Source organism: Hyla sarda, unplaced genomic scaffold (genome assembly GCF_029499605.1).
Source record: "Hyla sarda isolate aHylSar1 unplaced genomic scaffold, aHylSar1.hap1 scaffold_805, whole genome shotgun sequence".
Taxonomy (NCBI): Eukaryota; Metazoa; Chordata; class Amphibia; order Anura; family Hylidae; genus Hyla; species Hyla sarda.
Genome location: NW_026610831.1, coordinates 95001 through 117931, shown reverse-complemented (window position 1 = coordinate 117931; position 22931 = coordinate 95001). Strand labels below are relative to the sequence as shown.

Sequence of the window (22931 nt, the reverse complement as noted above, 5' to 3'; positions counted from 1 at the left end):
ATAATAAAGCATCAGAGAGGTGTGTGTGTGTTTGATGGCAGAGAAGTTTTAATAATTATAGAGGAGTCGGGGAGGAGGGCAGAAAAGTGTGGTGGAGAAGGAGACAAGGGGATCTGGGGGGGACTTAGTGGCTGAAGGAGGATAACAGAGGGTCTGAGAGTGACTAAGGCAGTGGTGTACAAACTGTGGCGCTCCAGATGTTGCAAAACTACAACTCCCAGCATGCCCGGACAGCCAATGGAACAGGCATGCTGGGAATTGTAGTTTTGCAACATCTGGAGGGCTACAGTTTGGACACCACTGGACTAAGGGTTCCAAAAAAGGGTAAAAGGGGGATCTGGAGGAGAACTAAGAGGTCTGGGGGGACTAAGCGCTCATCCACACTGCGGACATTCGGCTGGCATAATTTCACTGTGGAAATCCACTAGCAGCAGAGTCCTATTGTTTAAAATGGGATTCTGTTGCTCTGTGTATACAGTGGAATTATGCTGGCGCAATGGACGTCTTCCCAAAGAATGACCATGTTTATTCTGCCGCACTGCATTGCTGTCAGCGTGGTCCCATCACTGAGGACTGAGGTGGCGCCTGCTGCAGGCAGAATTCTGCTGACTGAATGTGCGCAGTGTGGGCAAGTCCTTAGAGGTCTGAAAGACGAGGACAAAGATGAGTCTGGTGGGGGGGACTTAGGGGTCCGGGGGAGGTCACCACAAGGGTGGGATTCTGCCAAACAGATGAAACCGTGTATGGCACGATGTCTGGTTATATTTAAGGGCATAGGGGGAGATTTATCAAAACCTGTCCAGAGGAAAAGTTACCCAGTTGCCCATAGCAACCAATCAGATCACTTCTTTCATTTTGCAGAGGCCTTGTTAAAAATGAAGGAAGCGATCTGATTGGTTGCTAATGGCAACTCAGTAACTTTTCCTCTGGACGGGTTTTGATGAATCTCCCCCATAATAGTATCTGGCAGGATTACAATGATTATTGTCTTCATACAGACAATGAGGAACCAATGATGTCCAAGCGTCAACTCTGCAGAGAAGATGGAAGAAGACCTGGCGTCTGGACCAGATGAAGAAAAAAAGACAAGACAGCAGAGAAGACGTCTCCTGTGAGCCAAACCATTGTATAGTCCGCCTGTTTCTCATCTGAGCTGTGAAAGTCCTGCAGTGAAACTATTCCCCAATAAGTGGTTCTCAAGCTGTGACAAAACTACAACTCCCATCATGCCTGAAGCTTTCCATGGATGATGGGAGTTGTTCCTTTGCAACAGGTGAAAAGCCACTTGAACCAAGGAGATTTCACCATGCAGCCCATTTTATTTTGGTGGGAGTCCAACTGCTGGGTCCCCCACAAAAAAAGGGCTGCATAGTCTAATATGCACAGTCCTATTTTAGGTCCCACTCTGGCCCTGGACAGGACGTTGATTATGCAGCAGCTGCTCGCGCTACCTTTAGAGCTCCAACCACTGCTGGTCCGGGTACCTACTGCTATGGTCCGGGTACCTACTGCTATGGCCCATAGGCTGCGGACCAGAGGAGCAGTGGTTGGAGCACAGAAGCAAGGAAGTACACAGACATATACTGTATACTGTGTACTGTGTATATAGTGTATATTGTAAACTGAGTGACCCTGCCGAGTGACTCCGCCACCTATGATCCCTCCTTTTGTGGCTCTGCCCTCAGCCATGGCCAGTGCCCCGGATCTTTTGTAGACCTAACAACGCCCCTGATCCACGGCAGGCCGGCGTGATGACATCACATCATCGCGCCGGCGCCCGGAGATCACGTCCCTGCAGCTCTCACTCACAGTACAAGAACGTAGCAGAGTGAGAAAGGTGAGCACTAGTCGGGCGCTGTATGGATGGACGGGCAAATTATAAGTGAGGGGCACATATCAGGGGGGTATTATGTGAGGAACACAGGACAGGGGGGATTATATGTGGGGGCACATGACAGCCACCCCCCCGTCATGTGCCCATATAATGCCCCCCTGACTTATAATACCCCTGTCCTGTACCCTCACATATAATGCCCCCTGAGGGGGCCGGACATGGGGCATTATATGTGAGGGGCACTGGACAGGGGGTATTATAAGTCAGGGGGGCTTTATACAGGCAGGGGGAGAGAAGCAAGTGGTGGCGGCGGTCTCTGGCACCGCAAAAGCCGCTACAGTTCATTGATTTAAAGTGCCCGCTTTAAATCAATGATCTGCAGCGGCTTCAGGGGGGGGGGGGGGGGAGAAAAAGGCGATAATTTATACCGGAATATCGGTATAAATTATCGGCTATCGGCCTTAACCTCCACAGATTATCGGTATCGGCCCTAAAAAATCGATAGCGGTCGATCCCTAGTAATTTGTCCATAGTTCAGCCAATCCGGAGACAAAGAAAGTATGTACGCATTCATCTTCTTTATCTTGACTCCAGTTGCTCCTTTGTAGGGCGTGATGACATGAGTATCTTACACACACAAGTAAAACGTGAGCAGAATATATTTAGTAAGAAAACAACTATTCATGACAAAGCAAAAATGTCATTGTTTCATTGCCTCTTAAGAATCAACTTAATATTAAAAGTAAGAAAAGTGGTAGAAAGTCATTGATTTCTTTAACAATCTCCTCCTTAAAGGGGTATTCCAGGAAAAAACTTTTTTTTATATATCAGCTGGCTCCAGAAAGTTAAACAGATTTGTAAATTACTTCTATTAAAAAATCTTAATCCTTTCAGTACTTATGAGCTGCTGAAGTTGAGTTGTTCTCTTCTGTCTAAGTGCTCTCTGATGACACGTGTCTCGGGAACTGCCCAGTTTAGAAGAAAATCCGTATAGCAAACCTCTTCTACTCTGTGCAGTTCCCGAGACAGACAGAGATGTCAGCAGCGAGCACTGTTGCCAGACAGAAAACAACAACTCAACTTCAGCAGCTGATAATTATTGAAAGGATTAAGATTTTTTTAATAGAAGTAATTTACAAATCTGTTTAACTTTCTGGAGCCAGTTCATATATATAAAAAAAAAAAAGTTTTTTTCCTGGAATACCCCTTTAAAAACACCTCCCCTCTCTGCTGCCTGATTGCTTAGGTTGCAGGTGAAGGATTCTCCAAAGTAAGTCAAGGAAATGCACCCTTTCCTTTCCACTTTATCACATATTCCCCCCCCCTTTGCTCAGACCACCAGGATAGAGCACTTGTGCTTGAAAGGTAGAGTCAATCTAGTTGCCTATCCTTCTACTTGGACAATTTTTGTCCCACAGTCACCGAAGTCCTTGATTTTTTTTACGCACTTTTACTAGTCACCACGTACACGTCTCAGCTTCAGAGGATTCCCCACCTGGTTTTAGTCTTAGCTTCAGGTGACTTCTCACATATCTTGACCTCAATCTTAGCTTTAGAGGTCGTCTTATATAAGAAAACCTCTGAAGCTAAGATTGAGGTTTAGCTATATAGTTCACCTCAATCTTAGCTTCAGAGGACTTATCTACTTTCAGAGAAAGCATCCCTGTATCCAGTAGGTTTGGCCCCAGAAGCCTTTCGTGAGCCAATTCCACTGTAGCTTGGTCTCCGCTCTCTTTTAGGACTTTCATGTCCTCTTCCATCTTTACATATTCTCGCTGGTTACTCTGGAGCTTAGCAGACTTCATCCTCTCACCATCCAGCAACTCTGTCAAGTCCCTGATAGTATCTTCTGAAGATAACAATTGTTTTCTCCACTGCTCATTGTCCGCCAGCAGTGCCTCTTGCTTGTAGAGTTGCATTCCCAGCAAAACCAAGGCGGCTGCGTGGGACCTACTGCGCGTTTCGTTCTGTGCTTCCAGGCTCTGCACTTTATGAGCCATCATCACTTTCTCTCACTCCAGTTCTTCTATGGCTACCAGCCTAGCCTTGTGGTCAGTCCGTAGAGCGTGATATGCACTATGCAGAAGACTCACTTCTTCTGCCAGAAAGGAAACCTGCTTAGCCAAACTCTCCACCTCATTCCTCTGGCAGGTCAACAGACTCTAGTAGCGGGACAGTTCATCCCGCAGACCTCCAATCTCACTTTTGTGGTGCTTTTTCCAGTTGAAGCTTTGCTTCCTGCTCTCTCTGGAAGTCTGCCTGCACTTTGTCCCTCTCCTCTGTCAAACACTGTACCTCTTCTTCTTTTTCTGTCAACTTCATGGAAACTTACTTCAGGGTTTGTTCCAGATCCTGGATTTGCTCCAGTTTCTTCCCAAGGTCAGCCCGTAGTTTCCGAGACTTTTTACTGACAGCGGTCTCCTCACTCTCGCTGTTGGGCCTTGAGTCATTCTCTTGTCCTCTATCAGACACTCGACCCAACTCCACTCCATCTCCTTTACTTAGGACTCCGTCGGTGATTGTAAACACAACATCCAGCTCCACTGGTACTCTCTCCCGTAGTTTTGGCTTTTCCATAGCCATCTCCATAACCTGACTTGCGGACTGTTCTTAAGCTCCCCTAGTGGTCTGGCACACTCCCACCTGACATATACCTAGGGTCTGCTGACACTCCCACCTGACATATACCTAGGGTCTGCTGACACTCCCACCTGACATATACCTAGGGTCTGCTGACACTCCCCGTCCTCAGCCTCTGCTGAGTTACTGTCCCCTGCTGTGTGGTGCAAGTCAGGTGTTGTGGGCCTATCAGGTGTTCCGGCTCTAGTCACCTGACAATCTTCCCACAACTGTTGGAAAAATGGAAAATCCTTCCCCAGTACTACCTCATGCTCCAAGGAGGGCTTTATTGCAGCCTTGTGTCCTATAGTACCATGGGGAATAGAAATACACACATCAACTGTTTTATAACCCCAGATACCGGCCTGTATAGACATTATAGCGGGGTCCGGCTTTCTGCCGCTGGTCTTCACCAGACTTCTTGCACATCTAGGGTCTAACAAAACCATCACCTTGTTACCATCTATTTCCAGCTCACACAGGTTTTCTTTTGTCCTGTTAGAGGTGGGAATAGAACTCTTTACATCTGAACACATCATCATACGTTTTTCAACAAAAACATTATTATCCAGCATGGGTTCACAATATACAGCACCATTCACACAGGAGAGACCCCCTTCTTGGCATCCCACAATTGCCAAAAATACAGAAAGTCTCGGCCCAGTACCATTTCCACTGTAAGTCCCGCACACCTCCATCACATGGTTCACTGTCCCAAAAGATGAATCAAAGTTAATTTGAATTGTCTTACCGGGCTCCACACACGGAATTACCTCAGGCATGATCCGAGACACAGTCTGATAACAGTCCAAGTCCATCCATGGTGGGCCCACGTCAGTTGCTCCCAGCAATGGCCTGCTGACGTCGTCCCATTTCCAAAACCGTGATCCATTGTCCCTAGCAACGTTCCTCCACAGACTCAGTCCTATGCTTGTATTCCTCTGCTGTGCTCCTCGGACTTGCAATCTTGCAGCAACGGCTCAACTCCAACTCGACCGTTGGTTGCCCGCGGCAACGTGTTGCCCGCATCCTCCACCAAATGTAAGGAACCATCCTTGAGTATAGCTGTTACGATTCGGCTGGCTGGAGGTGGATCCTCTGTGCCAGAGAGGGATTGGCGTGGACCGTGTCGGTGGACCGGTTCTAAGTTGCTACTGGTTTTCACCAGAGCCCGCCGCAAAGCGGGATGGTCTTGCAGCGGCGGTAGCAACCAGGTCGTATCCACCGGCAATGGCTCAACCTCTCTGACTGCTGAGATAAGCGCGGTACAAGGGAGTAGACAAGAGCAAGGTCGGACGTAGCAGAAGGTCAGGGCAGGCAGCAAGGATCGTAGTCAGGGGCAACGGCAGGAGGTCTGGAACACAGGCTAGGAACACACAAGGAAACGCTTTCACTGGCATAATGGCAACAAGATCCGGCAAGGAAGTGCAGGGGAAGTGAGGTATAAATAGGGAAGTGCACAGGTGAAGGTACTGATTAAAACCCATGCGCCAATCAGTGGCGCACCGGCCCTTTAAATCGCAAAGACCCGGCGCGCGCGCCCTAGGGAGCGGGGCCGCGCGCGCCGGGACAGCACAGACGGGGAACGAGTCTGGTAAGCGGGTCGGGATGCGCATCGCGAGCGGGCGCGTCCCGCATCGCGAATCGCATCCCGGCTGGGAACATTATCGCAGCGCACCCGGTCAGCAGGTCTGACCAGGGCGCTGCGAATAGGAGAACGCTGTGAGCGTTACGGGGAGGAGCGGGGACCCGGAGCGCTCGGCGTAACAATAGCTCTGGGATCATCCTGGTCACTGCCACGGAACAGGTTTCCTTGCAATAACTCGGCTGACATCAGTTCTGTATACAAGTCTGGCGCCTCGCCAGCTTTATTTATACAGGCTGCAGGCAAAAACAAACAACACAGAAACAAAATAAAATCCTAGACCGTCTGGTCACTGACTACAGCTCTTAGCATGCCCTGTCTACTAACTGGTGAGCTCCCTTCACCCAGTATAACATATGACACCTGCAACCTGTTTACTCACATTTCACACTGTCACTTGGGCCACTCACATCTCCGGCTGTATGCTTCCCCCAGTAGGGCCCGTGTCTCCCCCTTACAATGGCTGTGTACTTCCCCCAGCAGGGCCCGTGTCTCCCCCTTACAATGGCTGTGTACTTCCCTCAGCAGGGCCCGTGTCTCCCCCTTACAGTGGCTGTATACTTCCCCCAGCAGGGCCCGTGTCTCCCCCTTACAGCAGCTTACTGTTTCCTAGGGATAGCCAAGACTTCACTGGATCTCCTCCTTATATACACCTCTCCTCTCTGCTGCCTCATTAATTAGGCCACAGGTGGAGGATTCTCCAAAGTGAGTCAAGAAAATGCACCCTTTCCTTGCCACTTTATCACTATATATATATATATATATATATATATATATATATATATATATATATATATATAGTAAATTTGAGTAGCGGTATTAGTCCAGTGATATAGATGCAAATCAAAAAATGTTGCAGTATCTTGTAATACCTTTTTTATTGGACTAACAGAATTTTGTAGAGACAAGCGTTCGGGATTCCTCCCTTTATCAAGATTTAGAGTTGATAAATGGAGGAATCCCGAACGCTTGTCTCTACAAAATTCTGTTAGTCCAATAAAAAAGGTATTACAAGACACTGCAACATTTTTTGATTTGCATCTATATATATATAAAATATACATACAGAGAACAAAGATATCAAAATACAATTTTACCAACATTCCCTCCTCTGATATCTATGTTCACTCTCTCAGTTCATTTCGGCATCAGTCCCTTCCTCAGCTGGGTTTTTGGACTTTGCTTCATAGAAAGGTATCATCATAGGCATCTTCTTCCAGAGAAATAGTTTGATACATAGTTCTTGTCACATCTCCATCAGTTTTGAGATAGTCCCCGAATGCAGGGAATGCAACAACACCCACAGGTCACCAAGATGACCAACACAATTGCGATGGAGATGAGGGTCGACGTCACCAATCCAGTTCATCTTCCAAACCATCCCTCAAGCCAGTTGGTGAATGGGTCACTTATTCCTGAGTTCTCGACCAGCTCTTTTGATAATGCAGTCATTCCTTCGATTGCTCTGGTCACGATTCCTCCTGGATCTGTATTGTTGGGAATAAAGGTACAACACATACTGCAGACCCCTCCTCTTTCTGCTAGTACTATATCTAGGGCCATCCTATTTTCAGGCCATCAATGAGGTGGGGGCCAATTATTCTGCTAAGCCTTTGACTACATCCCTTATGTCATTTACAAACCGCTGTTGTTTATAGAAGATGAATACCAAAGTCCTAAAAAAATACACCATACACTCCCATGTGCCCCAATGGCACCCATAAGGGAGTGTGTACTAATCCTGTCAAGGACAGGGGAACTCCATAAATGAATGTATACAGAGAAATTGGAGTTATAACACCACCTTAAGTATAAACGTATAAATCTTTATTGAAAATGTTTTACATAAAAAACATATAGATGCAAAAAAGTGAAGTATTGCAATGGAAATCCAACACAAAAATATCTGGCGCAGAGTAAGAATAATACATACAAATGAGTACATAGAAATTGTCCACAACCTATATATAGCAATCTATGGAATAATACAGTTTAGCCACTGTGGGCTATCCATACAAATGCTGCATAATAATGTATCAGGATTAGCTAGTAATATAACCCAGAACTGGTATATAGCCAGGTCTGAGAGTGCATAGTGAAATACAATGATATTGGGGACAACATGTCTAAGTATTCAGTAAGAATCAATATGTAACCTACCCATGTGGGATAACGAACTCTGCAACCGACCCCTACGATCGTTTCGGTTTCCCTTTTTCAAGAGGTACTGACTATGTGAGTGGTGTGGTGGTTTATATGTGTTGCCATAATGATGTAAATTACCTACAGCGGTGTGAAGATTCCATCGGCGCCTGCGCCATGTCCCGCCGGAACAAAAGGCTGGCCCCACTTCCGGCGTCTACGTCCATCTGCGCAGGACCGAGAAACAGTGTTCCCGGGCATGCGCACCGGACTCCAGTCGCTTCGGAGGGCCGCGTCACTGGCGAAGAACACGGCGCAGGCGCACTGGACATCGCACCGCTGAGAAGAATGTCCTAAGTAATCACTGCATTCACCATACACTCGCTTACATACCTGGAGGATCAGAAAAATATACAAGTGAGAAAAAGACATAAAGTAACATAATCACAAAATCATATTAGTGTATCAAAAATACAGAATACAAAAAAGACTGGTTATAAAAAAGGGGGGATAAAAAAAAATTAATATAAATTATATTATTATAATGTGTGTGGGTGAATATAAGATGTGATACACATGAGGATCCAAACCGTGATCATATAGTAATCTAAGTGTCTCAACCACTAAAATATATGTAGCTGACTAGTGAGAAATATATTATAATAATTAGTGAAATAAATGTGTACCGTGAATACACCAAGCTGCAAGCGAAAAAGAGGGTGGATGCAGGGAATATAATATTTTCATATCCACTGATGGTTCCTTATGGACCAAATGGGTAATACAGTACTGCCAACATCTAAACCAAACCAAGACACCATGTAGAACCATGTGAGATGGGTCCTAGAAAATAAACTCAAGAATGTTCTGTTAACAAACAAACTGTTAAAATTGAACACACATGGTAAAAAATATATTAAAAACAATATTGGAGACAGACGGATATATTTTGTCTATATATTTAAAGTAAGGGACGCTGCACAGTAGATCCCATGCTAAAGTATGTAACACCCCAATAGTATCCTGGGGTATACAGAATGTGGGGTTGAATCAAAAAGATTTAAACCACATGAGGAGGGAGAGAAATTAAAAAGTAGAGAATTCACCCCCCCCGGTATACCCAATCTAGGGAATTGAATCGGCCATAAATTTACTATGACTAATAGATATGGAGATTTAAAACTGCAAGCCAAGAGAGTACAAACAAGACCATCTACCACTAGGAGAGGGATGCTACTATAGAGTCTCAATATCTAAGAATAATGAATATGATTCTTATCCTATAAAAAAGGGGAAAAGCTCAATTGCTCATTGAGTCCATTAGGGACCATCGTATCCAGCATAATGATCCAGCGGCACTCCTTTTGCGCCAGAATTTTTTTCAAATTACCACCACGAATATTACCTTGAATTTTTTCTATACCTTTTATTTTTAACCCATTTGGGTCACAATTATGTTTTTCTTTAAAGTGTCTTGGTATCGTTTTTAGGATGGACAAATCAATGCAGTTCCTAGCCGACAAAATGTCGCGTACATGCTCGCGCACACGGATACGTAGTTGTCGAGATGTTAACCCTATGTACACCTTCTGACAGTCACAGGTAGCATAGTAAATCACGTGTGTGCTGCTGCACGAGACATATTGTCGGATGGTGTATTCACGGTTACCGTTAGTTGAAGAAAAAGTTTTAGCTCTTACTATATTTGAGTTGTTACAAGCTAAGCAATCACCACAGGGATAGCATCCCACCCTGGGTGCTGTTGTGGAGAGAGGGTGAGAAACTTTTGGTGTATAGTGACTCTTCACCAGAAGATCTTTTAAGTTACGGCTACGACGGGCAGTCATTGGTACCCTATCTGTCACTTTAGTGGCTAAAACGGGGTCCATCTTAAGGATCCCGATATGTCTATGTATTGCTTCCCGCATTTGTTGCCATTGACAATTATATGTGAAAATAAAACGTGTTTGTTCGCTCCCGCTACTTTGCTGTTTGTGTTTCTTTGTAACCAATAACTCTTCCCTAGGGGTATATCTTGCTCTCCTGTACGCTTTTTTGATAGATCTTTTACTGTACCCTCTTTCCTCAAACCTTTTACTCAGCTCACAACATTGTACTTCAAATTTTTCCATGCTCGAGCAGGTCCGTTTCAGGCGTAGAAATTGCCCAATTGGTACTGCATTAATTGTAGATGGTATATGAGATGAACTAGCATGTAATAAAGAGTTCGTAGCAGTCTCTTTTCTGTAAATATCTGTTGCCAGATGTCCATCGGGTTGACGTTGAAGTTGAATATCCAGAAAATTTGCAGAAGTGGAGCTGGATCAATATCTGTTTGTTCCTGAAGTAGGTCCTCTAGAGCTTGTAACGCCTCTCTCTCCTGTGGCGAAAAGTCAGGGTTCTCTCTCTTGGCGTGCAGTTTTTTCAATAATAATTTACGAGAGTAAAGGTGAAGATCCTTTACAGCTCCATACTATTTCGGGTTTTTTTCTCCTGATTTGGTGTTGGTGATTTTATCCCACATGGGTAGGTTACATATTGATTCTTACTGAATACTTAGACATGTTGTCCCCAATATCATTGTATTTCACTATGCACTCTCAGACCTGGCTATATACCAGTTCTGGGTTATATTACTAGCTAATCCTGATACATTATTATGCAGCATTTGTATGGATAGCCCACAGTGGCTAAACTGTATTATTCCATAGATTGCTATATATAGGTTGTGGACAATTTCTATGTACTCATTTGTATGTATTATTCTTACTCTGCGCCAGATATTTTTGTGTTGGATTTCCATTGCAATACTTCACTTTTTTGCATCTATATGTTTTTTATGTAAAACATTTTCAATAAAGATTTATACGTTTATACTTAAGGTGGTGTTATAACTCCAATTTCTCTGTATACATGTTTATAGAAGATGTAATTTTTTCAGTCAACATTTTGTTTACTGTACTCCACAAAAGAACAGAGACTCAAACCCTGCTGCCACTTGATCTCTGGCCTTAACTCATTAGGCCCTCCATGTGGAAACGCTATCTCCTCAATGTACACCTGAGTGTCAAAAGACACCTGAGTACACCTGAGTGTCTCTTCAGCTACGTGAGTGGCCTCTTTTCCAGAGTGACTCTGACAGGATACCACTATCATCCTATGTAGCTGAGGAGCTCCACGGGGTCGAGTATTGGAGGCTTCACCGGTTTGAGACAGTTTCTGCCTTATGCAGAATCTCCCTTTGTAGCTGGACTTATTGGAGACCCTGTCACGATCACATCCTATCGGTCCAGCAAAGACGCTAGAGAGAGTGTGATGGTGCAAGGGTTAAAGCCGCCAGACCTCTGGGTATCCACTACTAGTCCCAGCAAGTCACCAAATTAACCCTTTGATAACGTGTTTCACCATAGCTTCCTTCAGAAAGGGTGAGCTCCTATATTTAGAGATCAAATACCAGAGCTGATTAATTAAACATTTAATCTGAAAAAATGTATCACAGTGCTACGTATAAAATAAACTAATGACATAGAGGTACAAAAATATATAAAAGAGTTTAGCAAGACAAGTTCAGAAAACAAAAATGAAGTCCTTACAGCATAATGATATAGCAGTCCTTGTGAGTGAGTCTCCAGCTGTATCTTAGGATCTTGTCAGCTTTGGCCACAGGTTTGAACCCAAGTTTTGTCCAGTATCTCAGTTATATATAGGCTTTTTAGGAGGAAAAACTCCACCCCCCCCTCCCCTCCCCTCTGATCCTACCAGGTGTGTTGGGGGGGGGGGGGCAATCTCTCTCCTGGACCCTTATCTCATGATGGGACCAGAGACATCTCATATCCTGCTGCTACGAAGGCTTTTGACTTCAAAAGAAGTATAATACAGGCAGACAGACCCCCCCAATAAAACTGGAATACACAAAAACAAATACACAGTCTGAATGGACCCTCACCCATTCCTTAGATTATACATTATACCCAAATACAATTATATCACATGTATGATTCTATAATCAGACCCCTCAGCCTTCTCTCCCTGCTCTGCCTGCAGAATCTCTTTACAGTGAGATTGATGGATCCAGGTATTCCTCTCAGCTATCCTTACTGATGTAGGGTGGTTAGTAGTAGGGATCGACCGATTATCGGTATCGGCCCTAAAAAAACTATATCGGTCGATCCCTAGTTAGTAGGACTTGGTAGGGACCCTCCCACTTAGGTGAATGTCAGTGTTTCTTCTAGATCACTTTTATGAGGACCCCGTCTAAAATGTTAAACTTCTTTCTTCTTCTATGGATCCTCCTTCTGGAATGGAACAGACTTGGTTAATTTGTTTCTGCTCCCGCAGTCTGGACATATATTCTACTAAGGTTCTCTCTGCCCCCTCAATATGTGTCTCATTGTAGCCAAGGTATGTTATATGGTCTACATCATCTCAAAAGGACTTAATCCATCTTTAGCGGGTGTAATACTCAGAACAGCTCATGGTAAACAGTACATCCAGCTTTTCCCTGTCTTTTCCATAGATTCTCTCAGTTTGCTCTTCAGTATACCATTATGTCTTTCTACGAACCCTGCTGACTGGGGTTGGTGTGCACAGTGATTTATTCTATACTCATTACTTCTATTAGGTGTTTTATAGTTTGGTTTATAAAATGTCGACCATGATCACTATAGATCTTTTCTGGAATCCCAAATTGTGGAATGACGTCTTTTAGTAAAGCTCTAGATACTGTTAGGGCGTCAGCACTTCCTGTGGGAAATACTTCTACTGATTTGGTCAATGCATAAATTATCACTAGGCAATATTTCTTTTTCTCACAATTATGAAGTTCAATAAAATCCATACAGATGTGCTGGAATGGGTATTTTGGGGTTGGAAATTTGCCTCTCAATGGTCTAATACCTCCTTGTGGATTGTGTCTTGCACATAACAGACATTGGGAACAAAAGTTTTTAGTAGTTTGTGAAGCCATATGCCAGGACTACAGTGCTATTAGTGCCCCGTACCTCCCCCCACTTGAGACATGGGTCACCCCATGTATCAATACTGCTGCATAATTGAAGCAGGGACGTGGGCAAGATTGGTTTGGTGTCAGGTGATCGTCCTTTGTCGAAAATCCCTCACCCCTCCCTCCTCTAGAAGCTAGGGAGATTCTGTATTTAAGGACATGTCCTATAAGAATAAGATAAGGGGTGTAGGCAGGGACTGTGGAGTGGAGAGTCTGGTATTCCTGAAAGCACCAACACTACTACATGTCAGTGAATGCAATCTACACTTAACCCAATGGAACAAGAATGGTTTAAAATCAGCACTTTAACAGTAACAGTATGTTACATAGACATGAGAGAGAGAGAGAGAGAGAGAGAGAGAGAGAGAGAGAGAGAGAGAGAGAGAGAGAGAGAGAGAGAGAGAGAGAGAGAGAGAGAGAGAGAGAGAGAGAGAGAGAGAGAGAGAGAGAGAGAGAGAGAGAGAGAGAGAGAGAGAGAGAGAGAGAGAGAAGGGTTACCAGCCCTCTGGAATTAAAACACCCCCTAACTCTAAGAGTGTATATCTTTTGATTGATCTCGTCTGAACAGGAGTTCAGTGCTGCAGCTGTGTATGTGGGCTGCTATCCCCCCCCCCCCCCCCCCCGTTACATATCCTTGAAAATAACATAAGCAAGTTTATATACTCCAGAATTTCCATTAAAGGAGTACTCTGGTGCAGAGTACTCCTGCTCCGATCTGCCCGGGCTGCAAAAAAAATGAAAATAAACCATCACTCACCTTCCTGGGTTCCCGGGGAGCGCCATTACAGCTGATCGGTCCTTCGATCCATTTTCTTCATATTTCCGTGTGTAGCGAAGCGTCACATGGCGCTCAGCCTATCGCCGGCCGCCGCGATGTTCTGCCTCGGCCCATAATAGGCTGAGCGCCATGTGACACTTCGTTCACATGAAAGTATGAAGAGGATGGACCGGAGGACCGATCAGCTGTAGTGGCGCTCCGCGGGAACCCAGGAAGGTGAGTGATGGTTTATTTTCATTTTTTTTGCAGCCCGAGCAGGACAGAGCAGGAATACTCTGCACCAGAGTTACATAGTTACATAGTTACATAGTTAGTACGGTCGAAAAAAGACATATGTCCATCAAGTTCAACCAGGGAATTAAGGGGTAGGGGTGTGGCGCGATATTGGGGAAGGGAGGAGAGTACTCCTTTAATCTGGCAATATTTTACATTTACTTAATGTATTACTGCAAATATTTATTACCTTTTATCCCATGAAATTATCTCTTTTGTCATATATTAAACCATTATAATTTACTAAACTATTCACAGATTCTCCTGCTGTGTTACACAGTTCTTTGTCCGTATAAAATTACCCTTTTGGGTAACCTTGGTGAAGCACAATACAATAATTATATTACAGCTACCTTTATGACAAGCCCACTTTTGGCAATGCTAGGGCATTGGCTAGTCCCTGGACACCATTTTGGGACATAGAATATAGTAGGGGCCACAACACACATTGTATAACAGGAGCGGGCATTCTATCTTTTTTATTCAGCAAAGTTTAAACGTACATCATATCTCACATAAGAGATAGGAGAAAGAAGTTTGACTTTATGGCTGCCATCACCATAGAAATACAATGCTAACCCTAAAAATGTAGCATGTTAGATATAGCAAGTGCTGTATATACAGCAGATATCATTTCACAACACTATCTACAAGCATTCTCCTCTTATGTAACACAAGGAATCATATACAAGAGATAACATAATAACAGATAGGACACACACAAAGGGCTCTTCATACATTCACAAAAGTATAAAAGGATAAAATTATGCAAATATATGCAATAACATTCAATTAATACCACGTGGATTTTCCTTATCTTTTTTCTATTTTGAAATGATTCATTATAACACTTTTTATTTATACTGACAGTTTAAAAAAAGAAAGTATTCATTATTATTTTTATTATGCCATTCATTGATCCAGGGGACCCCAGTGGTCCCCCCTGACTCCTTCAGTATATTCGTGAACAAAGTATTAACACTTTTTACAGTTCCAACTAACTTTTTGGACTCTTCTACATTCTTGTACCACAGTATCACTTACATAAACCAAATCACCTTTTCTAAACCTACCTTCCTCTGCACCTTCTGTAACATATTGTTTCCCATACTCTTGCAGTCACCTTTACATTTATCTTTGCCTTTTAGCTTATAACTGTATTTTTATCCCCATTTTTCTTTAACAAATACATTGGGGCCTAATTTATTATTTAAGTAGCAATTCACCATATCTGGGCCCTATTTACCAGACATGAATTCTAGGAAGAAGTGGTAGAAATTACTTTTGCAATATAATAAAATAATAACACAGTTATTATAAAAATGATATGTACATTTATTGGCTACAATTGATTAACATTAAAGAGTTAGAAAAACCGACCATAATATAAATAAAATTATATAAAGAATATCAATGACGTAATGTCAGATATAAAGTAATAATATATTAGTAATGTTATTTAATAATATTAAACTTAGTCACATAAATAGGTTAGTTCAGATATCAATTATATTTCTTTGCATAGAGATCATCACATATCTTATGGGCATTTTACATGTATAAAATGGGAGTAAACTCCGCCCACTTGTAACCACAACTATCTCTGGAAAGATACGGTACTAAATATAATTTATAGTACCATACAAATCATGAAGACTTACATTAAGTTTCCTTGTGTAAATTATTATATCATGTGGGGGAGCAGAGAAAGATCCCAACAGACTATGCTAATACGCAATGTAATGATTGCATTGATCGACACGCCCCCGTTCATCTGCAGTAGAAGGGGTGTGGTTTGTAAACTACTATTACTATTTCATAATTGACGTTATATAGAAACCAGGTCTGCTTCTCCACATAATATAATTCCGTCCACATTAAAATGAGGTAACTTAATCAAATAAGAAACCTGTGTATCTTACCAAGAGCACTTCTGGAGAAAAGAAAGATGGCTGCCTGGAGTCCATGGAAACGCCTGTAGTCATAACCGGTTAGCAGAGAAGAATGGGCTTATTGGATCAAGTTCTCTCCCTGTCTCTTCATAGTTCCGTACCTTCAGGTAGCAGTATTGGGATAAGGGAGAAGCAGTATTGGGATAAGGGAGAAGTTATGATACCGGTAATGGCTTCTAGTCTCTCCCAGGGCTCATGTAGTGCAAGAGATTTAAAGGGATACTGCCTATACTCCTTTTGACAATTCCAAGGAGCACTGTATGCATTCCCCCTACCTCCATAAAATGGTAGTCCAGTAATTCCCAAATCCCTCAATGGCAAAAGAAAGGGGATTAAGTATTGTGCTATGCTAGATGATGGTCTAGAAATGCTGGATACACAATTTAAAGGGATACACAATTTAAAGGGACATTACCTATTGTCTTATTACCTATGTAGAATGATAATATGAAAAATGCCAGGTGCCACAAAGCACCGGACTATGGGTTTTCCCACTTTAGTGTACAAAAATATGGAATCTGCAAATAGTACACCAAAAAGTGGTTAAAGGAGACAGACAAGAAGTGTATTGCCTAGTTATGTAAATATCTTCACTGGGAACATCAACTGAGAGTTGATTCTCAGATGGACGGGAAATTCCATCCCAGATCATCTATTGGGAATGGGGTAGAGATGGAACTATATAGAAGGGCCCACTACTCCCCTCCTCGTATAGTAAAAGGTTAGACTGTATATATCTGTACTCACCCTAGTATGTCCTACTATCAAAACCCTCAACCTAAGTGACATTGACGCCCTTAGAAGGGTGGTACCGTAAGTCTCGTACCTCCTATTGTCCCCTGTAGTGCCCTATACTAAGGGTGGTACTAGCTTAGTAGGTCCACTGGGACCTCCCCTCACTACCTAATTTACCACCCATCTCCCCAGGTTAGTACACAAGAGGAGGCAAGGTTTTTTTTTTTAAGTGAGATGTGGGGGAGACAGAAAGAGGGTGGGGGGGGGGGGGGAGAAGGGAGAGGACAAGGATGTTAAATTGTAATAGCAATAACGGTGGTGTTTTGGGTATGCTCAAGTAATAGTATATATTAGAGGAAGGGGGCAAAGCAGAGTTGTTCGTTCAACCCTCTAGGGGCCAAGCTTTGGAGGCGATATACCCATCTACATTCCTTCTGGAGTATGTAGGGGTCACCTGTTCGACTCCAATGAATTTAATGAGTTTTGTGTCATCCTGGTGATAAGTATTCATGTGAGTAGCCACTGATGTTTCACGTCTGTTTCGAACGTCACCAAGGTGCTCCAAAACCATCCTTCTAAATTCACGGGTGGTTTTACCCACATAGTATTTGTTGCATGTACAAATCACCACATAAATAATTCCTCGGGAGCTGCAATTGATAAAGTGGTTAATATCAATCAATCTGTCTGTGACTGGATCTAGTATTTGTTTCGTTTTTAAAATTTTATCACAGGCTTTACAATGACCACATCTATTGCAGCCCCGGGGTCGTGTGGTATTGAGCCACGTACTAGTGGTTCTGGGTGCCAAGTGACTGTGGGTCAAAATATCCCTTAAGTTTCTCCCCCTCCTGTATGTGATCATAGGTGAAGTCCCAATCACATCTGCAAGATCAGGATCAAGCCTCAGAACGTCCCAGTGCCGAGAGGTGATCTCTCGTACTTCTCTATGATATGAGTCAAAAGTACCTATAATTCTTGTAGGTTGTGGGTCTTCAGTGGATCTTCTCTGGGGTATAAGGAGCTGTGCTCTCTCTTGAGATAATGCAAATTGATAGGCTGGTCTAAGGGTAGAATCTGGGTAGCCACAAATCTTGAGCCTGTTGTTTAAATTCTTTTGTGTCCGAACAGTTCCTCCTGAGGCGGAGGTACTGCCCCCTTGGTATGCCCTTTTTAAGCAGCTTTCCCACCTCAGGTGGCTGTTCGTTGATGTATTCTTCCGAAAGACAGTAGTTTTTAGTCCTCCCTGTCCATCTTTTGAAGTATGTACATCCAGAAATGCCAGGGAGTCTGTGTGGACTTCAAAAGTGAACCCAAGTCCAATGTCATTCTTGTTGAGAGATTCAAGGAACCTCTCAAAGTCCCTTTTGGGGCCCGCCCACAGCACAAAGATGTCGTCAATGTAACGCGATCCAAAAGATCGCATTTTCCAATACCTCCTCCCTCTCACCCACAAATGTGATGATAGCCTCCAACCAACCCAGGGTCAGGTTTGTATACGATGGGGCACATGGACTCCCCATCGCGGTACCCCTGAGTTGGTGGAAGTATCTCCCATTGTAGATGAAATAGTTGTGGGTGAGGATGTATCGGAGGAGTTGACGACAAATTGGCTGTGGGTGTGGTGGTGGGTACCCCTGGATGACAAGAAGTGAGAGAGAGTGCATTAATTCCTATAGTGTGAGGGATTGAAGAATTAAGTGCCTCCACATCTATGGAGGCCAACAAACTATCTTCCTCAATCGTGAGTCCCTCCAATTTACTGAGTAGATCAAGAGTGTCTCGTGTATATGACGGAAGAGATAACACAAATGCCCTTAAGATCTTATCCAAATAGATTCCCACATTTTGCCCGAGACTCCCTATATCAGACACTATTGGTCTGCCCTTTAGCGGTGTAGTGCCTTTGTGAACTTTAGGTAAGACATAGAATGTCGGTATTATGGGAGTCTCGGGCAACATGAATTCCAGTTCATCATCACTGATGAGATTATCTTGTCTGGCCGCTACAAGGATATCCCTCAGTTCTTCACGGTATTTAGCAGTGGGATGGATGACCAGGTAAAATTTCGTAAGTAGTGCGCTCATCTAGCAGACGATGGCACATTTCCAGGTACTCACCTTGGTCAAGGAGGACAACATTGCCCCCCTTGTCCGAGGGTTTGATTATGAGGTTCTCATTAGCCTCAAGTTTAGACATTGCCAGCTGCTCCCGACGTGACGAATTATGTTGAGTTTTGACGGGAGAGGTAGACAAGGACCTCAGATCCGTGAAGACTTCTATAACAGAAATGTCTCCTATTGGTGGCATCACTACACTTCTTGGCTTACAGTCAGTATAACGCCCTTGACCTACACCTAGTATCATTACTTAATGAAAATGAGAGTGGTTATCCATAGCTCTACGGTCATTTGTTGTCAGGTCATCTGTCCTTTGTGTTCTTTTTTTCTCTCATTTTGAAAAATTTGTGCCATCTTAGCTTACACGAGAACAGACTGATGTCCTACGTCCATAAAAAGGGATCAAAATGCATTGTAGGTACAAATGTAAGTCCCTTCTTAAGGACCTCAGTCTGATCCCGCGTGAAGATATGATGTGAAAGGTTAACTATCTGGTTATCATCTATGCTGGATATTTCCCTCTCTTGGGGCGTTGGCGCACTTGGTACGGGTCTTTGGGTCCTTCCCCTAAAAAAGGTTCAAATTGGTTGTTTGGTGCAGACGGATATGAGGAGGATGCAGATCCAGAGGTGGGGTATGTTCCCCTATTGTCTCTCCCCCCATGATTGTTGGGTTGGGGGTGGGTAATTATATGTGGGTGCCCTATAGGATGTGTTGTGAGTCCTATAGCCAGCCCTTGGTCTACGACCCCTTGGTTGTCCTCGTCCTCGATCCCCTCTGGTCCGGGATCTGTCTGTATCTGACAGAACCCTATCATTATTACTAATATTATACAGGAGTATAATACAGGAGTGCAGTAACAAATAAGACCTACCAGATCCGGGATTTTGCTAACTGTGACACTGAGGGGGTAGTTTATTTGTGCACATGCACATGCCCAAAACAATATGTAGGGAAAACCAGGAGAGCCTTCAAGAAACGTGTGAGGGAGCATATCTGTGATATTGAAAATCAAAGAGATACCCCACTTGCTCTACATGTTTCTGATAAACATGGAGGGAATGTGGGGGAAATCTCGTTTTGTGTGATGGAAGTGGTCCGGAAATCCCCGAGAAAGGGGAAATGGGATAGAAGGATATTACAAAAGGAAGCAGAGTGGATTCACAGGTTAAAGTCAGTGACACCACAAGGACTGAATGAGCAATTATCGTTTAGTTGTTTTATTTGAATACGTCTTCAGCATTCAAGCTAATGCATCCTGTTCATAGTATATATTGAAGGCCTTAGGGATACTTAGAGTATCGACATTTGGCAATGTTATCACACACAGATCCATGTTCTCTGTCGGGGTGAGTTAGTGGCAATAATTGGCTCTAATGAGCGTAAATCAGAGTTATAGTTTAAAGTGTATCGATACCTATGAGGGTGGGGAAATTTACACCCCAGTGTATCATAGTATTATATTAATGCCTATATACAAGTTGGTTAGGTTGGTGTGGAGAGGAGCAATTAGATTTGAGAGCCCTCTCACTTCTGTATGTACAGTATCTAGTTTTGTATTTTGATCAGTCAATGTCACTAGTTGTGTTTCATTTGTAATCATCAATGGCCCCTGTACCTAAATTATTATAACTGCCTCCTTGTGTCTACAATGATATAGTGAAGTTTGCATTTGTACCATACTTAACCATTGAGTTTATCCGTGGTGGGGAAGCACAGACGAGTGTGGTGTAGAACGCACATAGTTCATTTGACACGCAAATACCGATGAGAGGGAGGCTTGGAACGCATCAGTTCATTCTGATGCGGAAACCGGAAATAGAGGCCCAAGTAGGAGCGAGGTATGGAACGCAAGCAGTTTAGACATTGACACTCATTGATGGTACACGACCGGAAGTGACGCAGCTGGCGTCCTGATCCGGTGCGTGTATCAATACTTGGAAGGAGGCATATATAAGGAGCAGGTGAGCTCCGCATAGATGCCGCCAGCCTGGATCGGAGTCTGGTATGGTCATTATCTGTACCCGGATCATAGTGGAGGTGAGGATTATTTTGGCCTTCTTATTATAGAGGTTTCGTACCATCTGGTTTTATTATAGTACATGTTCTATTCAGACAGGATGGACCCTAAGCAAGCAGGGGAGTTTGACCTGTGTGGATTTGTGGCAGTCAGGGAGATATTGAGGTAAGAGTGAACTTTGCCTATCTCTGTGGTATCATGCTGTATCTCTTTGTAGAGATCCCTAGTAATATTACAGTTGTGGATCCCTTCCTTCCTTCCTTTTTTCATTAGCCTCTCTGCAGTGAAGGATAGGAAGTGTGAGAATTATTATTGGCTACATAGTCCCTCACATGGAGGAAACCTATATTTAAAGGTAATGTTATATTGTCACATTACTTGGTATTTAATTGTATATTATTATGGGGTCTTACTGACGAGTGGTCCATCTATCTTTAGTGTGAATTCTGTGGGAGCTATAACAGTACCTTGGCTATCATCAGTGTACACACACGGAGGTAATCTGAATTTAAAGGCATATTTGAGCTAATATGCAATTTGAATTGATAAATTATAGTTCATCAATTTACATCATTATATTCTCTCAAGTTAAAAGGGGCCATCGCTGAGGAAGAAAGTAATTGTATTTATTAGCCTATCTCATATCACATGGGCGCTCTTTGATGTACTTTGATATTCAGGTACTTTTCAAAATGATTCTATTCTCTGTGTCTAATTGTCTTTGTATTTGTATTCTGCTATCTGGCATCTTTTGCTGTATGTGCTTAATGTGCTTGAGCAATATGTTTGTTTATTATTTTTTATTATTTGCTATCTTTAGTCTGTCTGGTCTTAGTTCGGTTATCTATTAACGGCTATATGTCTTGTTGTCGTTTTCCTGCCTGTTTGCTTTTTTGCTTTTCAGGAAGTGGAATTAAACCTGGAGGTCATATCAAGGACCTTGGTTCTATTGGTTATCAAAGACATCATTGGAGACTAGATATGAAGAGGAATCCCACAGAAACTATATCGCACACCAATTAACTCTGCTTGCTGTGTGTTCTATGTGTTCATCCTGCCTGTTACATATTGAATAGAATAAGTTATATTTCTCCACCGTGTGTCCGGGGTTTAAGTATAACCCCTGATGAACCGTGGACATATCTAACCCACGGGGAAACGCGTCGGGTTTGACAAGGGTGTTAAATAGGGGATCGACCCTGGAGGGAATCTACCCTGTTTTGAGTCTTTTTGTATTATAGACCGATGACTCTGTATCCATTTTATAGTAAATATAGGTTTTAACTGGATATAATAAAAGTTGTTAAATTTTAGCTATTTTGGTTGGTCTTGAGTTAGTAATTAGCTAAATTGGATTTATGTTCCATATATCAGTGATTTATTATACAGGAGGAGTAGACTGTAGTGTCCTGTCTATTATTATTATTATTATACAGGAGGAGTAGACTGTAGTGTCCTGTCTATTATTATTATTATTATTATTATTGTTATTATACAGGAGGAGTAGACTGTAGTGTCCTGTCTATTATTATTATTATTATACAGGAGGAGTAGACTGTAGTGTCCTGTCTATTATTATTATTATTATTATTATTATTATAGAGGAGGAGTAGACTGTAGTGTCCTGTCTATTATTATTATTATTATACAGGAGGAGTAGACTGTAGTGTCCTGTCTATTATTATTATTATTATTATTATTGTTATTATACAGGAGGAGTAGACTGTAGTGTCCTGTCTATTATTATTATTATAATACAGGAGAAGTAGACTGTAGTGTCCTGTCTATTATTATTATTATTATACAGGAG

At 42.9% G+C, this 22931-nt stretch overlaps 1 protein-coding gene across 1 annotated transcript in view; it reads left to right on the top strand.

The window, feature by feature from the left end:
• Positions 1–1056: 1056 nt before the first annotated feature.
• Positions 1057–22931, top strand: part of LOC130346964 (uncharacterized) — a 100684-nt gene continuing 78809 nt past the window's right edge. The window contains exon 1 of the mRNA XM_056554596.1: positions 1057–1111. Coding sequence (XP_056410571.1) covers positions 1072–1111 — 40 coding nt within the window. The 5' untranslated portion in view covers positions 1057–1071. The remainder of the gene's footprint in view (positions 1112–22931) is intronic.